Source organism: Apis cerana, linkage group LG1, assembly GCF_029169275.1.
Source record: "Apis cerana isolate GH-2021 linkage group LG1, AcerK_1.0, whole genome shotgun sequence".
NCBI lineage: Eukaryota > Metazoa > Arthropoda > Insecta > Hymenoptera > Apidae > Apis > Apis cerana.
In genome coordinates, this window is record NC_083852.1 from 20,446,909 (window position 1) to 20,468,453 (window position 21,545).

At 43.6% G+C, this 21,545-nt stretch overlaps 1 protein-coding gene across 10 annotated transcripts in view; it reads right to left on the reverse strand.

Annotated features, from left to right (window-relative positions):
- The window catches only part of LOC108004244 (irregular chiasm C-roughest protein), a 310,419-nt gene that overhangs the window by 221,553 nt on the left and 67,321 nt on the right, over positions 1–21,545 (reverse strand). For 9 of the 10 annotated variants that reach the window (XM_062087490.1, XM_062087489.1, XM_062087486.1 and 6 more), the window contains one exon: positions 11,221–11,265. The exons of the other annotated variant lie outside the window; for it this stretch is intronic. In XM_062087490.1, coding sequence (XP_061943474.1) covers positions 11,221–11,265 — 45 coding nt within the window. The remainder of the gene's footprint in view (positions 1–11,220; positions 11,266–21,545) is intronic. 10 annotated transcript variants of the gene reach the window in all.

The window sequence follows — 21,545 nt, forward strand, 5'->3', positions numbered from 1 at the left end:
TTGAATTTTCTAAAAGATGAAATCGTTGGAACGTAATTAATTGCTCGTTAAACTTACCAATGCGGATTTAATTTCTCATTATTATTATTATTATTATCGAATATGGAATTTATCGTTCGCGCGATGAATTAAACTTCTTAAGGGTATTTTTATTCCCATTTTATTAATATAAGGATATCGCAAGGATACATTCGAACGAATTTCGCGTAACATTTCGGATAACTCGTATTATCTCTTCGATCGGCCTAGTATGAACGTTCATAATTCTGGCATTGAATCGAAATGACGGGGATGTTATAGCTGCCTGCTATAACGATCGTTAGTCGATACTGTCCCTCTTCGAAACCTTAAAGCGCTCTCGAAATGTTCATCGGAAAATCCTCGACCTCCTAACCTACATGCATCGTTGGTTTCCTGTATGAAGTTTGATTGCGAGTTCGTGTCACACAAAAAAAAAAAATCATCGATAATTCGTCAAATTTGAAAAACAAAACCTTGCCACCAAATTTTACATTTTAAATTTTTGATTAATTAAAAATCTCTCTCTTTCTCTTTCTTTCTCTTTCGATGGACGCACTTGTAAAATTCGATCCGAAAATACTCGAATCGATCGTTCTCTATCTTGAAAAAAGGCGGAATTCTCTTTTCTCCTTTGTGGAAAGAACACGGAGAAATTTTTTTTCCCCCGAATACGCTGCAAGTCGGACGTTGCGAGCTAACCAAAAGAACATACTTGCCCGTAAGAAACGAGGATTACAGAGGCACGCGGCGGGCTCGAGGGTGGCCGAAAGCTTTTGTCTAGAATTGCTTGAAAACCGGCAATGAGAGTCCTCCTCCCTCCACCCCTCCTTATCCAGACCAATTACCTTCTTTTCTTTCATCCTTTTCTCCCAATCCCCCTCCCTTCGGCCTTTTTCCCCTCGAGGTGTCGCGAACTCCATCCCCGCCACACAAATTTCGTTCGCGTTCAATTTTAGCCGCGGGATAAGGGATAAATGCCAAAGTCCCGTTCGTCTCCCGTTCTACTCTCCCTTCCTCGTGCCGTCTCACCCTCCGTGCTTACCCTCCTAGCACGTCCTCTCTTTGCCGAGGATAGGCTCGTCACACCTTCGAGGATCACGCGGAATTAAAAGAAGACGAGAGGACGGACGGAGTTTTTCGTTTTATCGCTCCGAGGCCTTCGATGAAATGAAAAACATCCCGCTGCGAAGAGGGCTCGTTCTTCAAAGCGCTGCCAACACCGTTATACGATCTACGCGTATTAATGCGAGCCGAGTTCGATAATTAATCGAATTAATTGATCTTCTTTCTCGATCGATCCTCTTTCTTTTTCTCTTTTTGTTCGCGTTAAGAACAAAAGCGTTGAAATTCTTCGACGTAACTTCGTCTTGTCACATATATCTACCATATTCGCAGATATTTGAAATGGCAATTTCAAAATTCACAATTTCGAAACTCTAAATAATCGTCGCTCTGATCGTGGAACTCTGAGTAAACTTTAAGAGCATGGTTCAAGCATCTAACTACTATAATTGAGCGTGCAAGTCAAATAGACGTTTGACAAAATTAAATTATCTGATTATTCCTTGTTTAAACTCTCTTTAACTGTTCTACGATTAATTATGTACGAGTTTCTTAACCTTCTCTCTCGTATGCGATTAAATTAGATTTTCTCGTTACGATTATCGTTGAATGGAATGGGATCATTTTAGGGAGACAAAGATTTGATCGCGTCAACTCGAAAAAAATTGGTAGCGATAGAAAATCCTTTGGCAAAATTGGCGCTACGGATCGCAAACTGTCAGGAATACGAATTATCACATGAGAACGTGGCGCGAATTCGTCCAGGGTTGTTACGAATTCCGGCTACGAGTCGAGAACTTTTAATTCCGCGTGATGTACAGCCCGGCCGTACGTAACTCTCACTTCTATCCGACTAATCGATAACGAGAGTGAAATTGAAATTGACCGACGCGATATCGGTCGCTCGAAATCCATCGACCTGAAAATTACACACCGAGTTAAATATGATTTTTCGACTTCCCTCCCCTCCCCCCTGCTAAATACGATATATTCATTCATGCTCGATTATAGAGGCGGAAAGTATCACGTAGAGAACTTAAAACTATTTTCGTGCTTCCAATTTCTTTTTTTCCTTCTAATCTTTCCCGTTATCGACTTAACAAATTCAAGATTTTATTTCTTTCCAAAATTCCTCTCGAAAATTTCTCTCTTTCTCCTCTTTTTTTTTTCCATCCTAATTTCCTCGACAATATTTACACTCTTTCGATTCGAATTCGTCGATCGTTGCACGATCACCCATCCAAGCGAGGCATTATCCGCTACGATGCACCGAACGATATTTTATGTTCCAACAATTCGCGTGTTTTTCACGGTTTAGCTGGCGAGCTGGCATAATCGAAGGGTGGAAAGTTGGCGTCGCGCAAAAGCGTTGGCCCAATTTACCACCGCAGCCAATTAGCTCGACACTCGCTCCCGTGCCTCTATTCAAGACGACCTTTGCGTTATTCCGGCCATTTCGAATTGCAACACGCAGCGCAGTAATTCCTTCCGCGAGCGCGTTCTATATATACACGCGCATATAGTACATATATACCTACTTATACGACAACTTCGTGCATTCTGTTATTACGTATCCTTGCACACAGAACGCACACAGAGCAACGGGAGGGGTGCTTAAAGTTGGACGTTTTGGTAATTCGACGCCACTCGTACACGGGCCGGTCGTGTAACCGGCGACCAGGCCGGCTGCTACAAGCGACAATTAGAATCTGTTTGCATAATCAAGATAATAATGGAAATTCTGAACGACGCGCAAGGGATTATTTTGGCCAATGCGATATATATATGTATACGCGCACACGGATAGGAAAAGGAAGAAACGGCGTGTTATTATCCTGTCGCACCGGGGTAAATCGGATATCAACTGGAATTGCTTGATAAATTTTTGCGGGCAAATCAAATGCGCCTCCTATCGAATAACCTCGTATCGGGCTGGCCAACGCTTTTGTTTTCGTTCATCGTGGAGAATGAAATGGATGAAATGAAAGGGAAAAGTTACTTGTTCGAGTGGGTATATATATGTCCAGTTGCTAGCTACTGGACAATTGCACAGCTTCGTCGGTATCCGTCTTTTTTTCTTTTTCTTTTTTTTTTTTGGGTCACATTTTTACATCGACAACTTTGTAACTCGATCCTATTCGAAGCTGCCATTTTCAAATTTCTGGCACGTATCCCGTTCCTCAGACCTTCTACAAATCTAATGGTCGTTCTCGTTTAAAAAGAATTTTCATTCGCGGAGAATTTTTTTTTTTTTCTTTCCTCGTATATATCCATAGTTATTTCTAGTGTTCTTTTTTTTTTATGGTTTTTTTCCCACTGTATTTTTACCGCTGCGGTCCCAATTTTTGATTTTCTAGTTTTTATCTAGCTAAAAATTGTTTTCCTTTTTTTTTTCATACCCCTTCGCTGTATTGTTTTCATTGCCGATTTTTCCCCTTTTTTCTTTTCTTTTGTTTTTTCTTTTTTTGATTACGTTACGCTATTTTATTTATTGTTGAAATTTTTTTACATGTTCTTGTCCTGTTTTTTTATTACTGTAGCTTCTTCCGCGCGATGCTTTTTATTGCATTTTTTCTTCTTTTTTTTTTTTAATGCTTTTACGTTTTTTATACAAACAGAATAAATTCATTATCATAATTCTCTTTTTATCCGCGTCTTTGTTCCCCATACAGAGAGCAGAGAAATCTTTCGTCTTAATAAAATATCTTTCGTGCAAATAAAATCGTCATTCGCTACGCGTCGGTAACAAAAGAAGGACCAGCAACACACTTAAGCCAAGATAAGACATCTAACTCACAAAAATACACGATCAATCGTCACTCTCTAAACGACCGGTCCACGCAAAGGGAAAAGTTAATCGAATTCTTCGAATCCCATTCCCCTCTCCGGCCTCGTTCCAACCCCTCGACTATTCCGAATTACGAGTCCTGACAACGCGATTCATCATCCATAACAGGTTCACCGATGGAAAGAAAGGAGAAGAGGGGACCGATGAAAGGCGAATCGGCCGATTGGAAAGTTGAAAATAATAAATTGTGTCCATTAACAGCGAATCTAGGCTCCTAACTGTCCGTCCAGAGGGAACCCTTCTGACCTCCCAACTTTTCCCTCGTTCCTCGCCGTCGATGATAATTCTTGTCCAGTTTCAACACCGCTCTGGATACGCTTCTGTATCCGAAATGCAGAGTAAACTGCCGGTGAAATAATTCCGTGACACGAGCAGACGTCGTGGAGGGAGGAGGGAAAAAAAACATTATGAAATAAAACGACGATGTGAAAGGGTCGAAAGAAGGGTGCGTTTCGGAAACGAGGAAAATTATCACACGAGGTGACGAAGAAAATGGTTTTCCGGCAAAGTTTTAGGTGAGATATCGGTTTGAAAGATCGAATCATTTTTTCTTCTTCTTCTTTTTTGTCTCCTCGCAAGGTAATAGTTCGATTACGAGATACTCCTCTTCGATTCCTCGAGGATCAAACGGTATAATGGAAAGGCTTGCGTTTGATTTGATCCGTAAAGGGAAACACGATCGAATCCAAGGAGACTGACAAAACGTCGTTTATGCAAACTTTAACCGGATACGTTCCTTGATCGCCGCTTCCCGAAATCGCTTTCTCGACAACAACCCTTTCTTTCGCGATATCGAGTTGCACGAATCGAAAAAATCCGGAAATTCGCCCCCGATCTCAATCAGAGAAAGTAAGTTTCGTAATGGTTGGATCCGAATATGATACGTTATAAATCGTGATACGTTATTATCGAGTCTGATATTTTTCCCATTTCGAGAAAGTGAATTCGTTCGAATCGACAAAAATCGCGATTTAAAATTATTTCTATTTCTATCGATCATTATATCTTGATACGAAAAGAATAATTAGCATTGATAAAATCGTTATAAACAATGTTTCCCCAAAAAGAAACGAAATTCACCATATAAATTTATCTATCAAAATTATAAAAACTTTGAAAACACCGAAGATAGTGAATTTCGATCAACGAGTAAAGAAAAGGATATTTTTATCTCCTGTTCCGACGTTTCTCTCGCACTTCGTCTCTAACGCTATGCAAATTCTTTATATCTCTGCAACCGATTGAGATATCGGAACGAATGAAAAAATTAGACTTTGTTCCAAGCTTCGACGATAAAATTTTAAAACACAATAATAATATACGAGACATTTATTCTTCTTGTATCCGATATTTTCGTATCGGACTATACGTAGAATTATACATATAGTTTTATACGATCTTTTACCTCGAATTACAGTTAAGGAATGGAAAACTATTTGCGTAAGTTTAATTTAGGGACGGAAATAATATTCTCGAGATTGTCGAATAAATATGGAAATTTTTGTCGACACCACGCGTTTCGAGTGAGACAATGGTCAGCGATATAATTTTATGAAGAGAATTCCTTTCTACCACGACTACTCGGGGTTTCGTTCTGTTTCACGTACGTAGAAACAAGTTCTACTACTAAAGAGGACCACATGCGACCTCTTTCCGCCCGTGTCTTTGAAAATGGCATTTCCGCGTAGAACGGATCCCGGATGCAATACCGTGTAAAATAAAGTAGGCGTGAAATAGACGCGTTCTTGACGCGGATTCCTCCACCACTCTTTCCCTGCATCCACCGTGTCTATCCACCGTGAACGTGTCCTCCCCCGTAAGTGTACTCGGCCTCCCCCAACCGAAAGAACCTCGCGAAACGATCGTGCGACGAATTCGCGGGCAGAGCACAGGGATGCTATTTTACGCGAATTAATGTAAACACAGAGAAACACTCGAGCGTGGTAAATTGACGCGAACAAATTAGATCTCTCGTCATGAAATTAACACCCGTCGTCGGGCGTTTCGATCGTGACACGTAATTATTCGTCGCTTTTTCGCTTTACCCATATGTGTATTTTTCCCGGTTAATACACAATCTTTCGCGTTTTATTAAATCGCGGTGCGCACAGTTTTACGCACAGTCTTATAAAATAATTTATATAACTTTTTAATCAATCATCCGGAATATTGGCCATTTATTTCCCTTCCATTAAAACATGAAAACATCGAGCGAAATTAAATCAAGTGATTTGACGTTGCACATTCGTTGAGAGGCAAACGCGCGCGAATCGAAAATGACGAAAAAGGAATAATACACCACATTTCGATTTTTAATCGTTATATACCCCAATAATAATATCTTCTCTGTTATTAAACCGTACGCTTAGAATACTATCAACGTGACGCGTGTTGCACGAGTGTTAAATTTAATAACGCGCCTCGCAATTATAATTTCGCGCCGTTCTCTGCGCCCTCCAAACTTGCATCGTTCGTTCTACTTCGTTATTTCTTCGAAATACCCCCTATCTTTTATTTTCACTCGCGATCCACTCCGATTCCGCCTCGCGAATTCGCAACAGCGTCGCGTCCCCTTCCTCTCCCCCTTCTAAACTGTTATTACCTCTTGATACAACCTCGAAACAAGTTCATTTCTGGAACAAAAAGCGGTGAAAAGGCGGAGCGATAATAAAGCAGCGCGCGACACACGCGGTGTAAAGAAAGAAGCGGGGATTAAGAGGAGGAGGGGGGAAAGAATATACGAAAAGACGTCTGCACTTAATTTCGCAGCGCTAATAAGGTTACAACGGGGACACCGCTTTCGCTTTCGCGTGTAAGTTAATACACGTTAAAAGCGGAAACGCTTTTCGTACGTAGCTGCAGAAACAAAGATAAGTATATTAAACGGATTTCAAGTGCTTTCTGTTGCTGCGGCAACAAAGATAAGTGCATTAAACGGATTTAGTTTCGAGGCCTGGGAGAAGATGACGAGCCACTTTGTTAATTGAGTTTTGCCCTTACGGTACCGCCTGTATACTTCTCCCCCTCGGGGGGTATTAAATAGCACGGGCTGCATTAGCCCCAGCGCCATCGACGATACTTCCGGCATCGTGCAAACCGAAGAATATTAATTATTCGATTCGACCATCCCCCCCTCCTCTCCCTCAACGATCCATCCTATCTTCCAATTACCATTCGGATAATTGCTCAACTTTTCCACCGGCAAAGATGACAAAGTAAGATCAATCGATATCCTCCCGTGTCTTCCTCGCTAATCGCCAATTTTTATATATTTTTCTTCCACGGGGAAGGGAACAAGTTTCGCCATTATCCTCGAGGCATCCTTTTTGCTCCACACACACACAGCTCGCGCGAAAAAGAGACCTCACGTTGCGTCTGCGAAATCAGCGCAGCACCCCGTAATTATCCAGACTTCCGTGAACTCTGCAAACTTCGGTATTACGAGATTCAAATCGAATCGCAGAAACTCGACAGAATGTCGCTTCTCTGCATCTGGTGCCGACAATACTTGCCGCTCGGGCGCGAATCAACGTAAAATGTCTCGCCAAGAAGCGAGTTCGCAACTTCCCGACCTCCTTTGCCGTATTTCATCCGATTCTTTCCGACGCGCGACACTCTCCTCCCCCTCTGTTGCTTCCGACTTTTCTCGCGTCTCTTCTCGTCGATGATTTCGTAATTTGAAGCCGTTACTCGAAAATCTGGAGCCTCACTCGAAACGGAACGGAACGATCCAAGCCCGAAAGGGGGACGTCGAAAGAATTCAAATTCCGTGAAAGAAAAAGGGGGAAGGAATCCTCCGAATCTCGACGATTCATCGCGAAATACTCTCGTCTCCTATTCGAGAACGAACGGTCAAAGGGAACGGTTAAAAGTTTCCTCTTCGGGGGGGATACGAGACGAGACCAGAATCGAGGATTAAAAACGTTAATGGCGGATACGTATCGGAGAGTAATAGGTTCGTGGCAACTTTTAATCTCTACCACCTTTTTTTTCTTTTTTTTTTCACGATTTTACGAGAAAAGGACGAGTTCCCCGCAGTTGGCCGCTCCGAACGACGGATAGTTAAATTCGTTTTCGTTTCGTTCCGTATTTTGTCCCGTTTCGTTCATTTTTTCCGGGTTTTCGTTAAAGCTCGCGTTAAAAGGTGACAAGCCTGCCGACCGCGAGTCGATCGGATATTTTATCGCGTTTCGACACGGATCCAATTTTATCGCGATTCCCGAAACTCTTTCCGCACGTAAACTCGAGAAAACGATATATATATGTTGGATGGAAAAAATGGCACGTTCGAAATTAATGTCAATCATTGTATACGCGGGACGAGGCGAGAAGACAGCACGCGAGAAAGCACGATCTCGAATTAATTAAATCGAACGCATTGTCCCCGCAGGCCATTTACCTGAGAGTATCTATTATATGAAGCAGCTCCGCGCCTCGAAGGGAGTCATTACGAAAATTGATACGGATCTGCGGGAAAGCGAGCGTAACCGGTTCATCGAGCGAAGTCTGATTAAACAGAGGATGTGAGCGAATAGAGGAGGAGGGAAGGGAGATAGGGTTCTGAAAGTTGGAGGACAAGTTGGAGGAGATCTTCGAAAGGGCCGAGTCGGGAGCTAAGAAAAGATATGGAGAAAGGAGATTGGCGCTGACCACCACCTTCGATAGCACTGTTCGCAGTCGGGCCGAGAAAGGAGGACAACACCTTATGGCGGCGCGCACGACGGTTATCAAAGCGAGAATGGCGGAAGGGAGGATAAAACGAGGCAGGGAGCGGCCAACTAATCAGACTCGGGCCAATCCACTCCGAGTCGTTTCCCCGGAGAAGAGGATGTTTCCTCTCGGCGGACAGGATAATTTAAACTTTCCTCGGCAGCCAGGGGAGGATGTCCACCGCTGTATCTCGATCACTCCGCTAAACAGAATTAGATACGAGCGTCAAATTCAAACGTTAACCACTACAAAACTCGCGGATGTAACGGATGAGCGACCCTTGGCTGCGTTCTCGTTTCTCCGTGCCGTGTCGTGTCGCGTCGCGTAGGGGTCGCGTCGTTAACATTTCGAACCGAAAATTATTCGAGTTGGAGTTCGCGCGAAGTTTGCACAACGAACGAATGTACGGAACGATGCGACCCCGGAAAAAACCGGCTATGTATAACTAACGCGCGAGAAGATAATTTAAACTTTCGTTTCGAATATCATTCGAGTTTAATTACCGGCTGGATGTCACGAGCGGATTAGCTTCGTACCGTGTCTTATATACTCGTGTGCATGTGGATGTGGCGAGCGCATCGGGAGAATACACTCCCGGGATCTGTTTCGAACTGAAATCAGGGCTTATTGTGCTACAAATGAGGACACCGACGCTTGAATTCCGTTGTTGATGTTACCCATTCTTTCGAAAATATATATGAACAGATACACATTCGGTCGTGGATCGTGTATGTACGTATCCTCGCGTATGTGTTCAGTATCCAACAAGGAGATTCATCTGGCTGGAAAATCCTGATTTTCATGAAATTTCCATCGTTGTTCCGTCTTTTTAAGTACAAAATGTAACGGCGAAGACAGAATGATCTCGTCTACGATGTCGAAAATATTCTTTCGAAAATATTCTGCGTGTAAATCAGGCTATCGCACGTGTTTCTCAGGATGTAAATTTTCATCGACGGCCTCCGCCCAACTTTCCTTCCCGTCTTCCCGTTAAATCCGTCCCACTAACCCACGTCGAGTCGTTCCACGGCCACAATCCTCTCCAAGCCCGCTTCGAATGTTCAATTAAGGTGAATCTCCGGTATCGCGGAGAATCGGATTCGATTAAAATTAAAATTCGTTAAAATTCTAACGTTTCGGCGCGGCTGTAACGCGGCTTTCGATACGAATCGTGAAACGGAAGCGAAAAATTCACACGGGTCGTGGAAAAAACCGAGGCAATTTAACTTTGAGAAAGCGTACGTTCGCTGTGAACGACCAAGGCTTTTGACAAAAACCAACGTCGTATCGATGGTCACGACTTCACCCCAACTGCTTCCTGACGGAATACATTACTCCTTAATCCGTTTCTGCCGCTCTGATAAAGCGGATCGGAACGAATTCGGTGGCAGGCTTTAACGCTGATCCAAAAACATTTCGATTCGTAGAGCGAGAAAACGTACGTTTCGAGTTTTCCGCCTCTTGAGAAAAACTTTCGCAAAGCGCGTAACATTCTCGCGTTTTCACGAGCGACTCATCGGTTGCTTCACGATTAAACGAGGCGAGACGTCGTTTTATAATTTCCATTTTCAGGGAAAACGAGCCTCGAACGGTTCTCTCTTTTTCGATTCGAAAAATTCTTCTCCGTTTCGAAACCGTCCAGTCTCGATTTGGAACTGGATCCAACGCGAGTTCAACGCGAGGAAAAAGTACACGCGATCCATATATAACTAACAATGGCCCGTAAAAGAACGTAACGCTCGAAAACACGCTCGAACACGGGGGTGGTTTTTCCGAGAGGGAGGAAAAAAATCGTCCGTCTTCCTTTTATTCCCGTTCGTAGGATAGTTTGGCGCAATAGAGCGGCAGTAACCGAAATTCCACGCTTCCTGCGCCACGGCCTCTCCACGAGTGTACGCGATAATAACACGCGGGCCTCGCTCGATACGTTTACGTTTACGCGCTGCCTCGAATCGGTGGGAAGGGCGCGCGCGGAAACGAGAATTTTCAAATTTAGGAAATCATAAACCACGGAAATTTCGTTATCCAGACGGGGTTATCGCGTTTAAAAGTATCGGGCGGAGGGGGAGGGGGCAGGGAAACGAGTCAACGATTTATGAGGCTGACAGTCGCGCTTTAACATCTTTATTTCGCTGCCATTCCCGAATATTTATCGGCGGTCCGTTCATTTTTCCGTGTCTCGCGCAGCTACAAAATGCCCTCGTTAATCGAGAGGCTTACGTCAATTACGCTAATGAGCGGCCCGGACGAGCGAGCGCGGACGGCCAACTTACCATTATTCGGAAAATTAACGCTTAAACCGGGCCTCCCCCCTCCCCCGACGCGCTATGAATCCGTTTAAAGGCACGCTCCGCTTCGATTTTCCGTTTCGAATTCAACTTTGATTACTCGTTTACGCCGAATCGAATTATTCGCCCCTCGTTCGCCCCTCGCTCCCCTTCCCTGATCTACCACCACCTGCCTAAACGCGCTCCGAGTTATTACGTTTTTTCGATGCGAGTTTTTGCGAAAACTCGTCGATAAGATTTCTAAGGAAATTTAATATTTGGGTGGATAAAAGAGGGAATAAATCAACTCACCTCCGCTTCTTGGCGTGTCGGTGGGACCGGACCGTTGTCGCAACCCTGAAACAGAAAGGAAAAAAAGAAAAATTACATCCTTGTTTTCATCAGTTTCCGAAAGAATTGATCGAATGAAATGTGAGAGGGGTGGATTAAATTATTCTGCGCGGGAGTGGATTACGCGATCCAGAAACGAAAATATCTCTCGATTTCTGACGGTCGAGCGGGCCCTCCCCTCCTTCCTTTCTTCTCCACCCCGTAATATAATAAATTAATTTTCAGAAATATTCGAAAATTACAGCGAAACTTGGCCGGCGAACACTCGAGTAAAATGTACTCGATCGATCCTCGCCCGTAAGCTGATGCGCTCTCGCATTTTAATGAGTCTCATTTTTTTAATAATTAACGACTGTTCCGGCGGGAACCGGATCGCTTTTTCACATCATCTTCGCGAGAATTAAAATTCCCTCGAATCGAAAAATGGAACGACGAAGGATGAATCTTCGAATTACGAGAATTCCTCTCTCTCTCTCTTCCTCCTTCGTTGAAAAAGGATAAGGAAAAAGAAATAACGCTTCGCGCGATAATAGATCTACTTCCAACGGAAATCATCGAAACAAGAGTATGAACAGATTTCTATAGAATGGAAAAAAACCAGAGCATTCGATTCCAACTTGATCGCTATTTTCGAATCGACGAATTTTTTACTTTTGACAGTCGATGAAGGGAAGAATATACGACAGAAATGAATGTTTAATGTCAGGCTTAGTCGAAAGGCGATTCATCGATGATTAAATTCGTTTAATCATCGGTCAAGGTAACGACTCGGTTATCCCAGAGACGAAAGATTTCTATCTAACGGTTCGATAATATCGATAACAATAAGAAATAAGAAGATAGAAAACTATACTTTAACGACATTTCGAACCCGTCAAATGCACGAAATATTTCTCGCGTAACAAGCGAAATCCAGGTTGCAAACTCGCCAGAAGAAAATCGTAAAGAATTCGGGTTTCTTTAGGGGAGAGTGGAAGTGGCGCAAGGTGTTCCAGCTGACTTTTCTCACTGGAATTCTCCGTGTTTCTCGTTCGTCGAACATAAACGGCAAAGTTAACGTACTTACAGTTCCCTATCGGATCCAGATCCCCATCATGTGCGCCGGTTTTATATCACCATCCCGGCCACCCTCTCTCCACGGCCCACCCACCACCACGACCTTCGTATAAGCGGCACGTAACTTTCGCATTCAAACTTTATCCCCACGCTACTTTTTGAGCACAACGTCAACTTCGCTGTTCCAACAAACTCGCTGAATTACAAATCGAACGTGGCACCACGCTGTGCTAAAAGTGACGCGGCGTTCCAACGAACGATGAAACGGAGAAAAAAAGAAGAAGAAGAAAAAGAAGAAGTTAAAAGATGGATGGATGAAAAGAAAGAAAGAAAGAAAAAGGGAATGAGACAAGAGAAAGAGGGGAAAAAAGAGGATACGAGAAACGTAGGATAGAATGTTGGAAAGGAGAAGCAGAAACGAGGGGTATTTCAATCTCGTTCGTTGGCTGTAAGGCACCCCGACGCATCGAGTTCGAAAACTTTCGCTTCCCAGTCTGGCTGACTGAGTTTTTCCAAGTGGTATAGAAACCGGATCCTAGTTCAGGGATCGTGCACATTTTCGCCGGTTCACCTACACGCGCGCGCGCCCACACACACACCCCTATATCCCTCCCCTCCTCTTTTCCACGCTTCGTCTCGAAAAAGCGGGAATAGCCTTCCGCTTGGCAGTTTGTTTAACGAAGCGACCCGGTAACGTGGGTATTCTTTTTTCCCCAACAGATAGGAGAGGGGAAAACTTTACTCGCTCTTAATTCTGTTTACAGTAGCGACAGAGGCCTCGTCCCAAGTTTAGCGAGCGGAATAGATTAACGAGCGTGGCCGTAAATTCTCGAATTCTCGAGAATTAAGAAGAAGGGGTAGTCCGAAATGTTCAACTTGCCCACTCGCGGTTATCTCGAAAATGGGACGCAATCTCTGGATAAGTTAAACCCTCTACTTTTGACGAGCAACGTTCGAAGACTCGCCAAGGTAGAAAGGAATGGTATCGTTGTGTGCCGTCGGTTTGTACAACGGTGAATAGAAAAGAATGATTAGATCGTTGCAACGCCGCGACTTTTATTATTTTATTCGAGCGGACGACTTTACACTCGTACCCTGCGATAGGGGACAGATCGTTTCGAGGAAGGTTGTAAAAGTGGGGCGGGGGTAGGAGAGAGGAACGATCGAAGTGGCGAGTATTTATCGCGATGCCGGGGGTGGACAGTTAGGGAGGACGTCGTAAACTTATCGTTATATAATAAAGCAATGTCTCGGAGCGAGTTCTCTTAACGAAGATGTTGCTCGAGGAACGATTTGAAAGCACGGTCTTCTCGAAAAGCCATAAAAGTCGACGAGGAGGACGATTGGAGGAGAGAGAGAGAACTGGAGGAACTCGGGAAAAACTGTCGAGCCCTCGCCATCGAAGGACGTATATGAGGACAGTCGATGGCCTCCCGTTTTCTATAGGTGAACAGAGCGGAGTCGGTGGCTTCTTAGATCGAGTGCGACAATAATGTATCGCGCGTATGTATGGGTCGGGTTGTAAGTTGAACAGGGAAGGAAGCGGGGAGCGAGAAAGATAAGAGGGACGTGGGTAGACTCGCTACTCCACCGATAAGAGATCACACCTAACTTAACCTAGTCTTTACCCTTGGACGAACGACCAAGGGGGCAACCCTTAAGAGCGACGTACTCCGCTGAATGGTTGAACTACTTTCGTTCTTGATATCCCATATTTTCTTCCAGTTTTTTTTTTAAACCAATAACGACAAACGTGCATTTTCCTACTAAATTTTGAACGCCACGGATATTCTGAATATTTTCGAAAACTATTTATTCGTGAAACACTTCTCTCTTTCTTTCGTTCCTACGATCGATTCGATTCTTCGTAATGGATAAGAGTGACGCGTGATAAACGATTCTCTAATTGTTCCGAACGACACACAAGAATAATCCGATCGTCAGTCGCAAACAACAACAATTGCATACGAACATATAGCACGCTTCGCCAGTGACATTCCACAGTTTTTCCCTTCCTCCCCTCGATTGCTAAAAGCGATCGATTTGCATCCGTTTTATTCTATCTCGCTGTCGCTGTGTGCAGACCGCGTTTTAAAATTATAAAAACGTGGGTGGAAAAAATAAAAAAAAAAAGAGAGAAACGTACGATCTAATTCGAGGCGGAATTGAACAACAGATGAGTGATCGAAACGGGCGGTAACTATTTAGATATATTTCACCGTAATTGTGGCTTAATTCGTTTCCCGACAAATTTGTTTAACCACGATCGGTCGCGAATTCACGAATCGTCCAGAGAGAGATGGGCAGAGAGAAATCGAGAGGCGGAGAGATAGTCTGAATCGAACGTAATTTACAAAACGAACGAATTCGTTTCGGTACCGCGAGGCGAGCGAATCGCAAAAACACTCCCCAAATTATTTTTATTGTAATATATTTAAAATATGTGCAAGGGACGAAAAAATACAATTCCTCTTTTGAAACTGCGCGATATACAAAATCAACGTCGAGGGGATGAAGGACAGGAGGATGAATGGAGGGGCAAAAAAAGAAACGGAAAAAAAAAGGTTAAAAAAAAAAAAGAAAAAAAAGGAAAGAGGGGGAAAAAAAAGTAGAACGATCGCTGCAAGCTGTTGGCACAAGCCCCATGAACGATGCAACGTATGCGCGCGTATATGTGTATAGATTATCTAAATGGATCGTTCCTATGCGCTGCTACATACGCCCTCGTTCACCCCTGGCTTCTTTTACCTCGTTGCTTTTAATGACGACATTACGAGCCGGCTTCAGAGCTGGCCGTTATTCGCGAATAATTTACGGCAAATATTTATCTAAGATAATTGTTCGTACAAAGTCTGTTCAATTGTACAGCCACCAGCTATCCGGATAACGGGTTTGCGTTCGTTTACATAATAATTATTTGTCGCAAATACGAGGGTGTAACAATGCCGCCGATGTTTGCTTCGAGCCACTTACTCGAACAAAGTTGTTTTCGCGATAAAGGCTCCGTTCAATTAAGAATTATTCGCCTCGCGTAAACTACACTCTTTTTCAATCGTGCGCCAACGTTTAATACCGCGGTAATCCCTGACGAATAATTCAACGTTGCTTCAACGCTAAAAATTATTATTAATCGTTTCCCGAAAAAAATGTTCGATTACAGATCGTGGGAGCAAAAATTCGTCCAAGCATCGTACAGATCTATATATAGAATCTATAAATAAAGCTCGGCGCCAAAATTTCCTAAAGGTGAAATTCGATGCTCAAGCAGAGAGAGAAAAGTGATTCGAACGATGAATTATACGAGGGAAAGGAAAAAGATAGATCGAGAGAGAATTAATATCTCGTTCGATCCGATCTGAAGACCGACACGCACTTTAAAAACAAACTTTTATTTACCCATGTAGTACTGAAATTTCCAAATATAACGCGTCAAACGCAGCTCGACCCTTTTACACTCTCGTAAAATCGATTTTCCTCCTCTTTTTCGCGCGCGATAACGTTATACCACGAACTACGAATTGATCTTTTATCGAAATAAATAAAATAGAACGGATTAAACGAAATGAATAGACGGATAAGAATCGAGGGATATTTAGCTGCGACGAATCGTAAGATCGTAATTACGAAATCAATTACGGATATCAAAATCACTTTATCGCGATACCAGTGATAAAATATACGGTACCTTCGCCATTTCAATTTTCTAATTCTCCGAAACGACAATTGAAACTTCCTCTCGAAAGCAAGGCTATTCATCACCGCGTATCTACCATTATCATGAACACTTCGATGGACTCTAGGTTATCCGGCGCCAATTTATCACTATATCGGTATCACGGCGGTATCGGCAACGGTAAAAACATGAATTTATCACCAAGAAACCTATTCTTTGCCGAGATACAGACCCCCGTTAAATGATGCTCGAAAACATAATGACGACGAAAACGAGCTAACGACCGCTGTGAAACATAATCCCGAGTAGATCGATGCCGAAGATACATGCTTTTTCTACGCATCGATGTCGCCTGACAATTTCCAACGCGTACAAACTCATCCGTACCCGCGACACGTCGATTAATCTTTATATAAAGAAGAAAAAAAAAAAAGAAAAAACCTTCGTAGGGGACAGAAAAAGACGTTCAACCATCCGGCTATCCACCCTTCGCGATAAAAGCGATTTTTGAACCATTGTCCGAAACGAAACGTCAAACAATCAACAAACCCAGGGCAAAACCGTCGTACGAGACACATCAAACAACCTTTCTCCGTAATTTCATCCCCTCGCTAATCTAGAAAAACGCTCTCCCCTCCTTTCCCTATGTGTCGAGTGACAAACTAACCGACTCTCCGACTCTGAAAAATCCCCCGCGGGGCCGTATACTATTTTTCAACTATTTTTCAATCGGCCGAGCGTTGCGCAGCGTTTTCCCTCCGCGGACCAACCAGACAAAGCAGACGTGTTTTACGTGGCCGCGCGGAAAGTAACGATTGTCCGTCCCTGTATTCATCAATTTCGCGTTTTAACGTTCCGCGTTGTGTATCGTGGCTCGCGTGCAAGGCGCCCAACGAAACTGGCTCTCGTTGTATCGTCGAAAACACGAAAATTCATTCGAAAATACCCGTGACGCTTCGCGCCGAACGCCGCAGTTTTCCATCGACCGATAAGCGTGGCCAAATCGACTTGGTCAGAAGCAACACGCAACGTCGAGCAACGTCGAGTTGAGGCCACGCCACGCGAGATAGAGGCGAATGAGCGTGAAATCGTGATGAATAAACAAAAAAAAAGAGAAGAGGGTGGAGAAAGAGAGAGGAGATGAGAGGAGATGAGAGAAAAAGTTGGAGCAGGGAGAGAAAGGAAGGTGATGCGAGTAAACGTTATAGACGAAAGTTGCTTCGTTGCGCAAGATAAACTTGATATAAATCGGGAAGAAAGGCTACGTCGAAAGAGGAATTTAAATTCTCTGGCAAGTTTAAAATTTGGGTAAAAATAAATCTTCGATCTCTTTTCTTTCTCTGATGCAATCTTAAGTGTACTAGTGATAAATTGTGATACCCTGTGGTTGATTAAACAAAGAAGAAGAAAAAATTATAATTATAATGGAAATTATTACGGAATGAAATAGAAAGATGAAAAGGAGAGGAGAGGGATGAAGGAAGGAAAGCAATTTAAGAAAATAAATGGTACGAGAAAAGAAAGGGAAGAAAAGAAGTTGTAGAAGGAATAATACGTACTTTTCTCCCACTTCTTCTTTTAAGCCGTAAACAAAAATGAGTTAACGCTTATCTTGTTATATCAACGTAGAATTTTTATACTCTGCTCTTTCTCTATCTCTCTCTCTCTCTTTCACGTACGCAAATACAAACTCGTAAAAAAAAACTATTAAATCAAGACTAATCGCCATAATATCGTTATTAATTAAAACGAAATAAATCGCGAGATATCGTATCATCCCTAGATATGTACGTAATTTCTTACGATATTCGTCTATTTAAAAATGAACGAGAGAATTTATGTATATAAAAAAAGGAAAAAAACTAATCCCATCCTTATACGAGGGGACGAACGACCACATTGGATCGTAGTAAAAATTAAATCGGCGCTTAAAACAAAGCACGCACGCGGATATCGCTGCTAATGAATATGCAAAAGGGGCGCAGGCTTTTCATAAGCATTCCAGGATTTCAAACGAAACGCGGCCCAGCAGTCTGGTCCGCTTGCACCTTGCATGCGATAGTAAATCGTTAAACTAAAATTTAATCTCCCGATACACGTGCCCTCTCCTGCGGATAGCAAAATCTCAATGAAACCGCCCTTCGCGTACGTCGTCTAAAGAAAAATTTATAGCGGCAACTGGCGATGCATCCTGTTCACGGAATTTAATCGCCAATTCCCGATGAGCCATCCATCCGTTCAATCCGAGAGCCATCACCATCCTGTTTAAACTGGACAACGAAAACTGCTCGATTTAAATTCGTGAAACGAGCAATCGAGCATTTCGCCATATCGAGTGAAAAAGAGGAAAAGGGGGAAAAAGAAGGAATCGAATCGAAGCAAGAAAACCATTTCCATTCCTTTTATGATAGAAGAATGTATAAACCTATCCATTTGTACAATCTATGGATAATTGATTTTAAAATCGTGTAGTGGATTACAACTGTATCTCTGTATCTACATTTCTACATTTCCGTATACAATTAAAAAAAACTTAACATTAACATTCGTGGATGAAGATGATAAAAATGAGAATCGAATCCGATTGGAAAGAAAACTCTCCCGCGGATAATCAATTCCCCGCAACATGCCCTCGACCTCGAAAAAACGTATGTGAAGGGGGAGCAAAAGTCGCAGGCAAAAAGTGGAAGGAGTCGATGCTGGCAGTGGGCGAAAGGGAAGGAAAAGTCCGCTTGTCGACAACCGCGTCACTCGATCAAACGGGAAAACGTTTGGAGGAAAGGAAGACGCGCATAGACTTTCCCGAACTTTACTATCATCGGCTATGGAGAACATTTTTTCCGCCCATCTCGCGGAACTTGTTATGGTCGTTTCCGATGGCGACAAGTTCCATTCTTAACTTGGGCGGGAACGTGAAATCGCGTTGCGCTGCAAAACTTTGCCGCTGCAACAGGATTACCGGCAGCCTCTTTTCTCGGCCGGCCGAGTCGAAAGCTGCGCTAGACGAACGGAATACAAACGAGGGAAAGCCGAAGACGAAACTCGGATCGATCGCGCGCGCGTGATAAGGCGGGGCGAAGACGCAACGAGACAGCTTCGTTCGGGGTTGTTCGAGGCCGAGAACACGTGCGGAACATTTCAAGCGGCGATTTCGATATCTTGCGGAAAATTCGATACGAGTCGACGGGGCTATCCTTCCTCTCCATTCCTTGACGTACACCGAAATACGTGGTCCACACACGTACGTAGCGCGTAACACGCGGCTCGATCCGTTATCGAGGACATCGGGGATTCTTCCTACGATCCACCTCCTCGACCATCAATTTTTGATCGGTGGCGTATTCATCGACGACGCTTTCGACGCGAAATTCGGGGTAGAACGAAGACTGTCCGATGCAACTTTTGCTCGAGGAGAGGATGCCACGTAGAAAGAGAGGACGGAAGAGGGTCGAAGATCGAAGATTAATATCACGCATCGTTTAGATCGTATTTTCTGGAAACAAGTGGAGAACCGTTTCGTTCGACCTATCTCTACCGACCACCAATTTTTCCTCCCTTCGTTCGTTCACCTCCCGTTATATACATTCGTATATACCAGACCCCCTCCCTCAACCGCGAACAAAGCAACGCCGCAATATCGTACGTGATTTAAGAAAAGTTTTCTTCGAAATTGTTCGTGTTATAACCTTTTGGAGTGGTTCCAACGGAGAACAGAATGCCTAAGATAAGAATTTTCCCTCGCGGCTTCTCGCTGTCACGACGCGGCCAATATCTAGAAGGGAAAAGGCGAACAATGAAATCGAATCGCTTCGTGATAAAGAAAGCAAAGAAGGTTGTTAATTAAACGAGCGTAGGACACGTATAATAACGTGTCGATTCGATCTTTCTCCAGGCGATAACCAAACTGTCCGACTGAAAATTTCAACACGACTCTCCGATTCTTCGTGCCTCTCTTTCTCTCTCTCTATCTTATCGCCGTGTTAACATCCCGTGTCAAGCCATGTTTTCCAATCAAGAAGAAAAAGTAATTTTAATTTTCGGAACCGGCGAAACGCTCCGGTAAAAAATTGTTCGAGTTTTAATTGCAAAAACAAAGAGGGATTTCAGCCCGGAATCCATTTATTTACAAAATTCTCGTTTCGAAGCGTTTCCTTACCGGCTTCCTATTATCGTTCCAATGCGATACAAAGGGAAAAAATTAATTTGTTCGCGAAGAGAAGCGGGTGTTTTAAATGTTTTAAAGGGGCGGCACCACCACCACCGCCCGTCAACAAACGGTGTGAAGTAAAAGTCATCGCGGAGACACCACCCGTTGGAGAGTAACGCGTTAATTAATGATTCCAATCTCATTTATCATTACACAGCTAGGTCGGTGAAACGAGGAACCGTCTGGAATTATATAGCCTCCTCCTCCTCCTCTCTCTCTTCCACCCATTCTCTCCCCCACTCGACACCACCAGATACAGATACCCGCACCATCCTTTCTTTCTCCCACCTTTCTTTAATTAAATAACTTCAAGACACTATCCGTTACTTCATCTACCCACTCTCGTCTGTTCGCCCGCCACCAATCTACTTTTCAGATCTGAACACGGGATACCCATTAAGACGAATTCACGGAATTCGATATTTCCGATATCCGGTTGCTGCTTATCCCCCTAAAACCACCTCTTGTTTCCTCTTGTTCCTAGAATTTTCGCGAGAGCCAACCTCTCGTTTCCTCCAGTCTCTTCCGGCAAAAGGAAAAAGACCCCTTCCCGAATTTATCTCCTAACTCGAATTCTTCCTCTAGAAAAACGTTGAGAGCAAATCGATCGATCGATGCGCGACACGCGTTTCGATCGAATACGGCGAATAAAATGGCAAAGCGCTGTACTGGACGCGATTCGACGCACGGTTTTTCATTTATCGCGATGCCAGTTGTTTTCCTTGGGCCGCGACCGCTTCGGATGGACAATGTGTACGCCACGTGTTCGATATTCCGGAAAGGAGATTCGGAATCACGATGAAACGTGACGGATGAGAGGAAGGAAGGAAGAAACGAAGGAGAGGAGGAGGGGAATCGAGAGGAAGCCCATTGTCGGTTGGTATATCGCCGAAGCTGTCTTGTCAGCCCATCCATTATTCAAGTGGCGCGACTTGGCAGGGGAGTGCGCTCTGCCAGCCATACGCGCGAATTCTCATTAATTCTTCTTTATACGTTTGCTTAATACCGCCAATCCTTTCGCCTCGTTCGCGTCTCGTTCGACACGTGTCAACGTACCAGCGGAAGAACCGTCGACCGAGCCGTCCATCCGATATCGATCTTTCGCGCAATGTTTCAAAGCTGAACGTGACTTTGTAAACCTGTTTATACATGGCCATAGGAATTTTCCTATACGCGCGTTTCTCACGCGTGACGGGTAATTAAAATATCAAAATAATAAAGAGGATGCAAATTTTTAATAACATCAACGACGTTCGATTCGACTTCGATCGAGCACATTATTTCACCAGGTGATCAAAGGGAGAAAAGTTGAGCGGACAATTATTTCTTGGACGTGCAGATGATGTTACA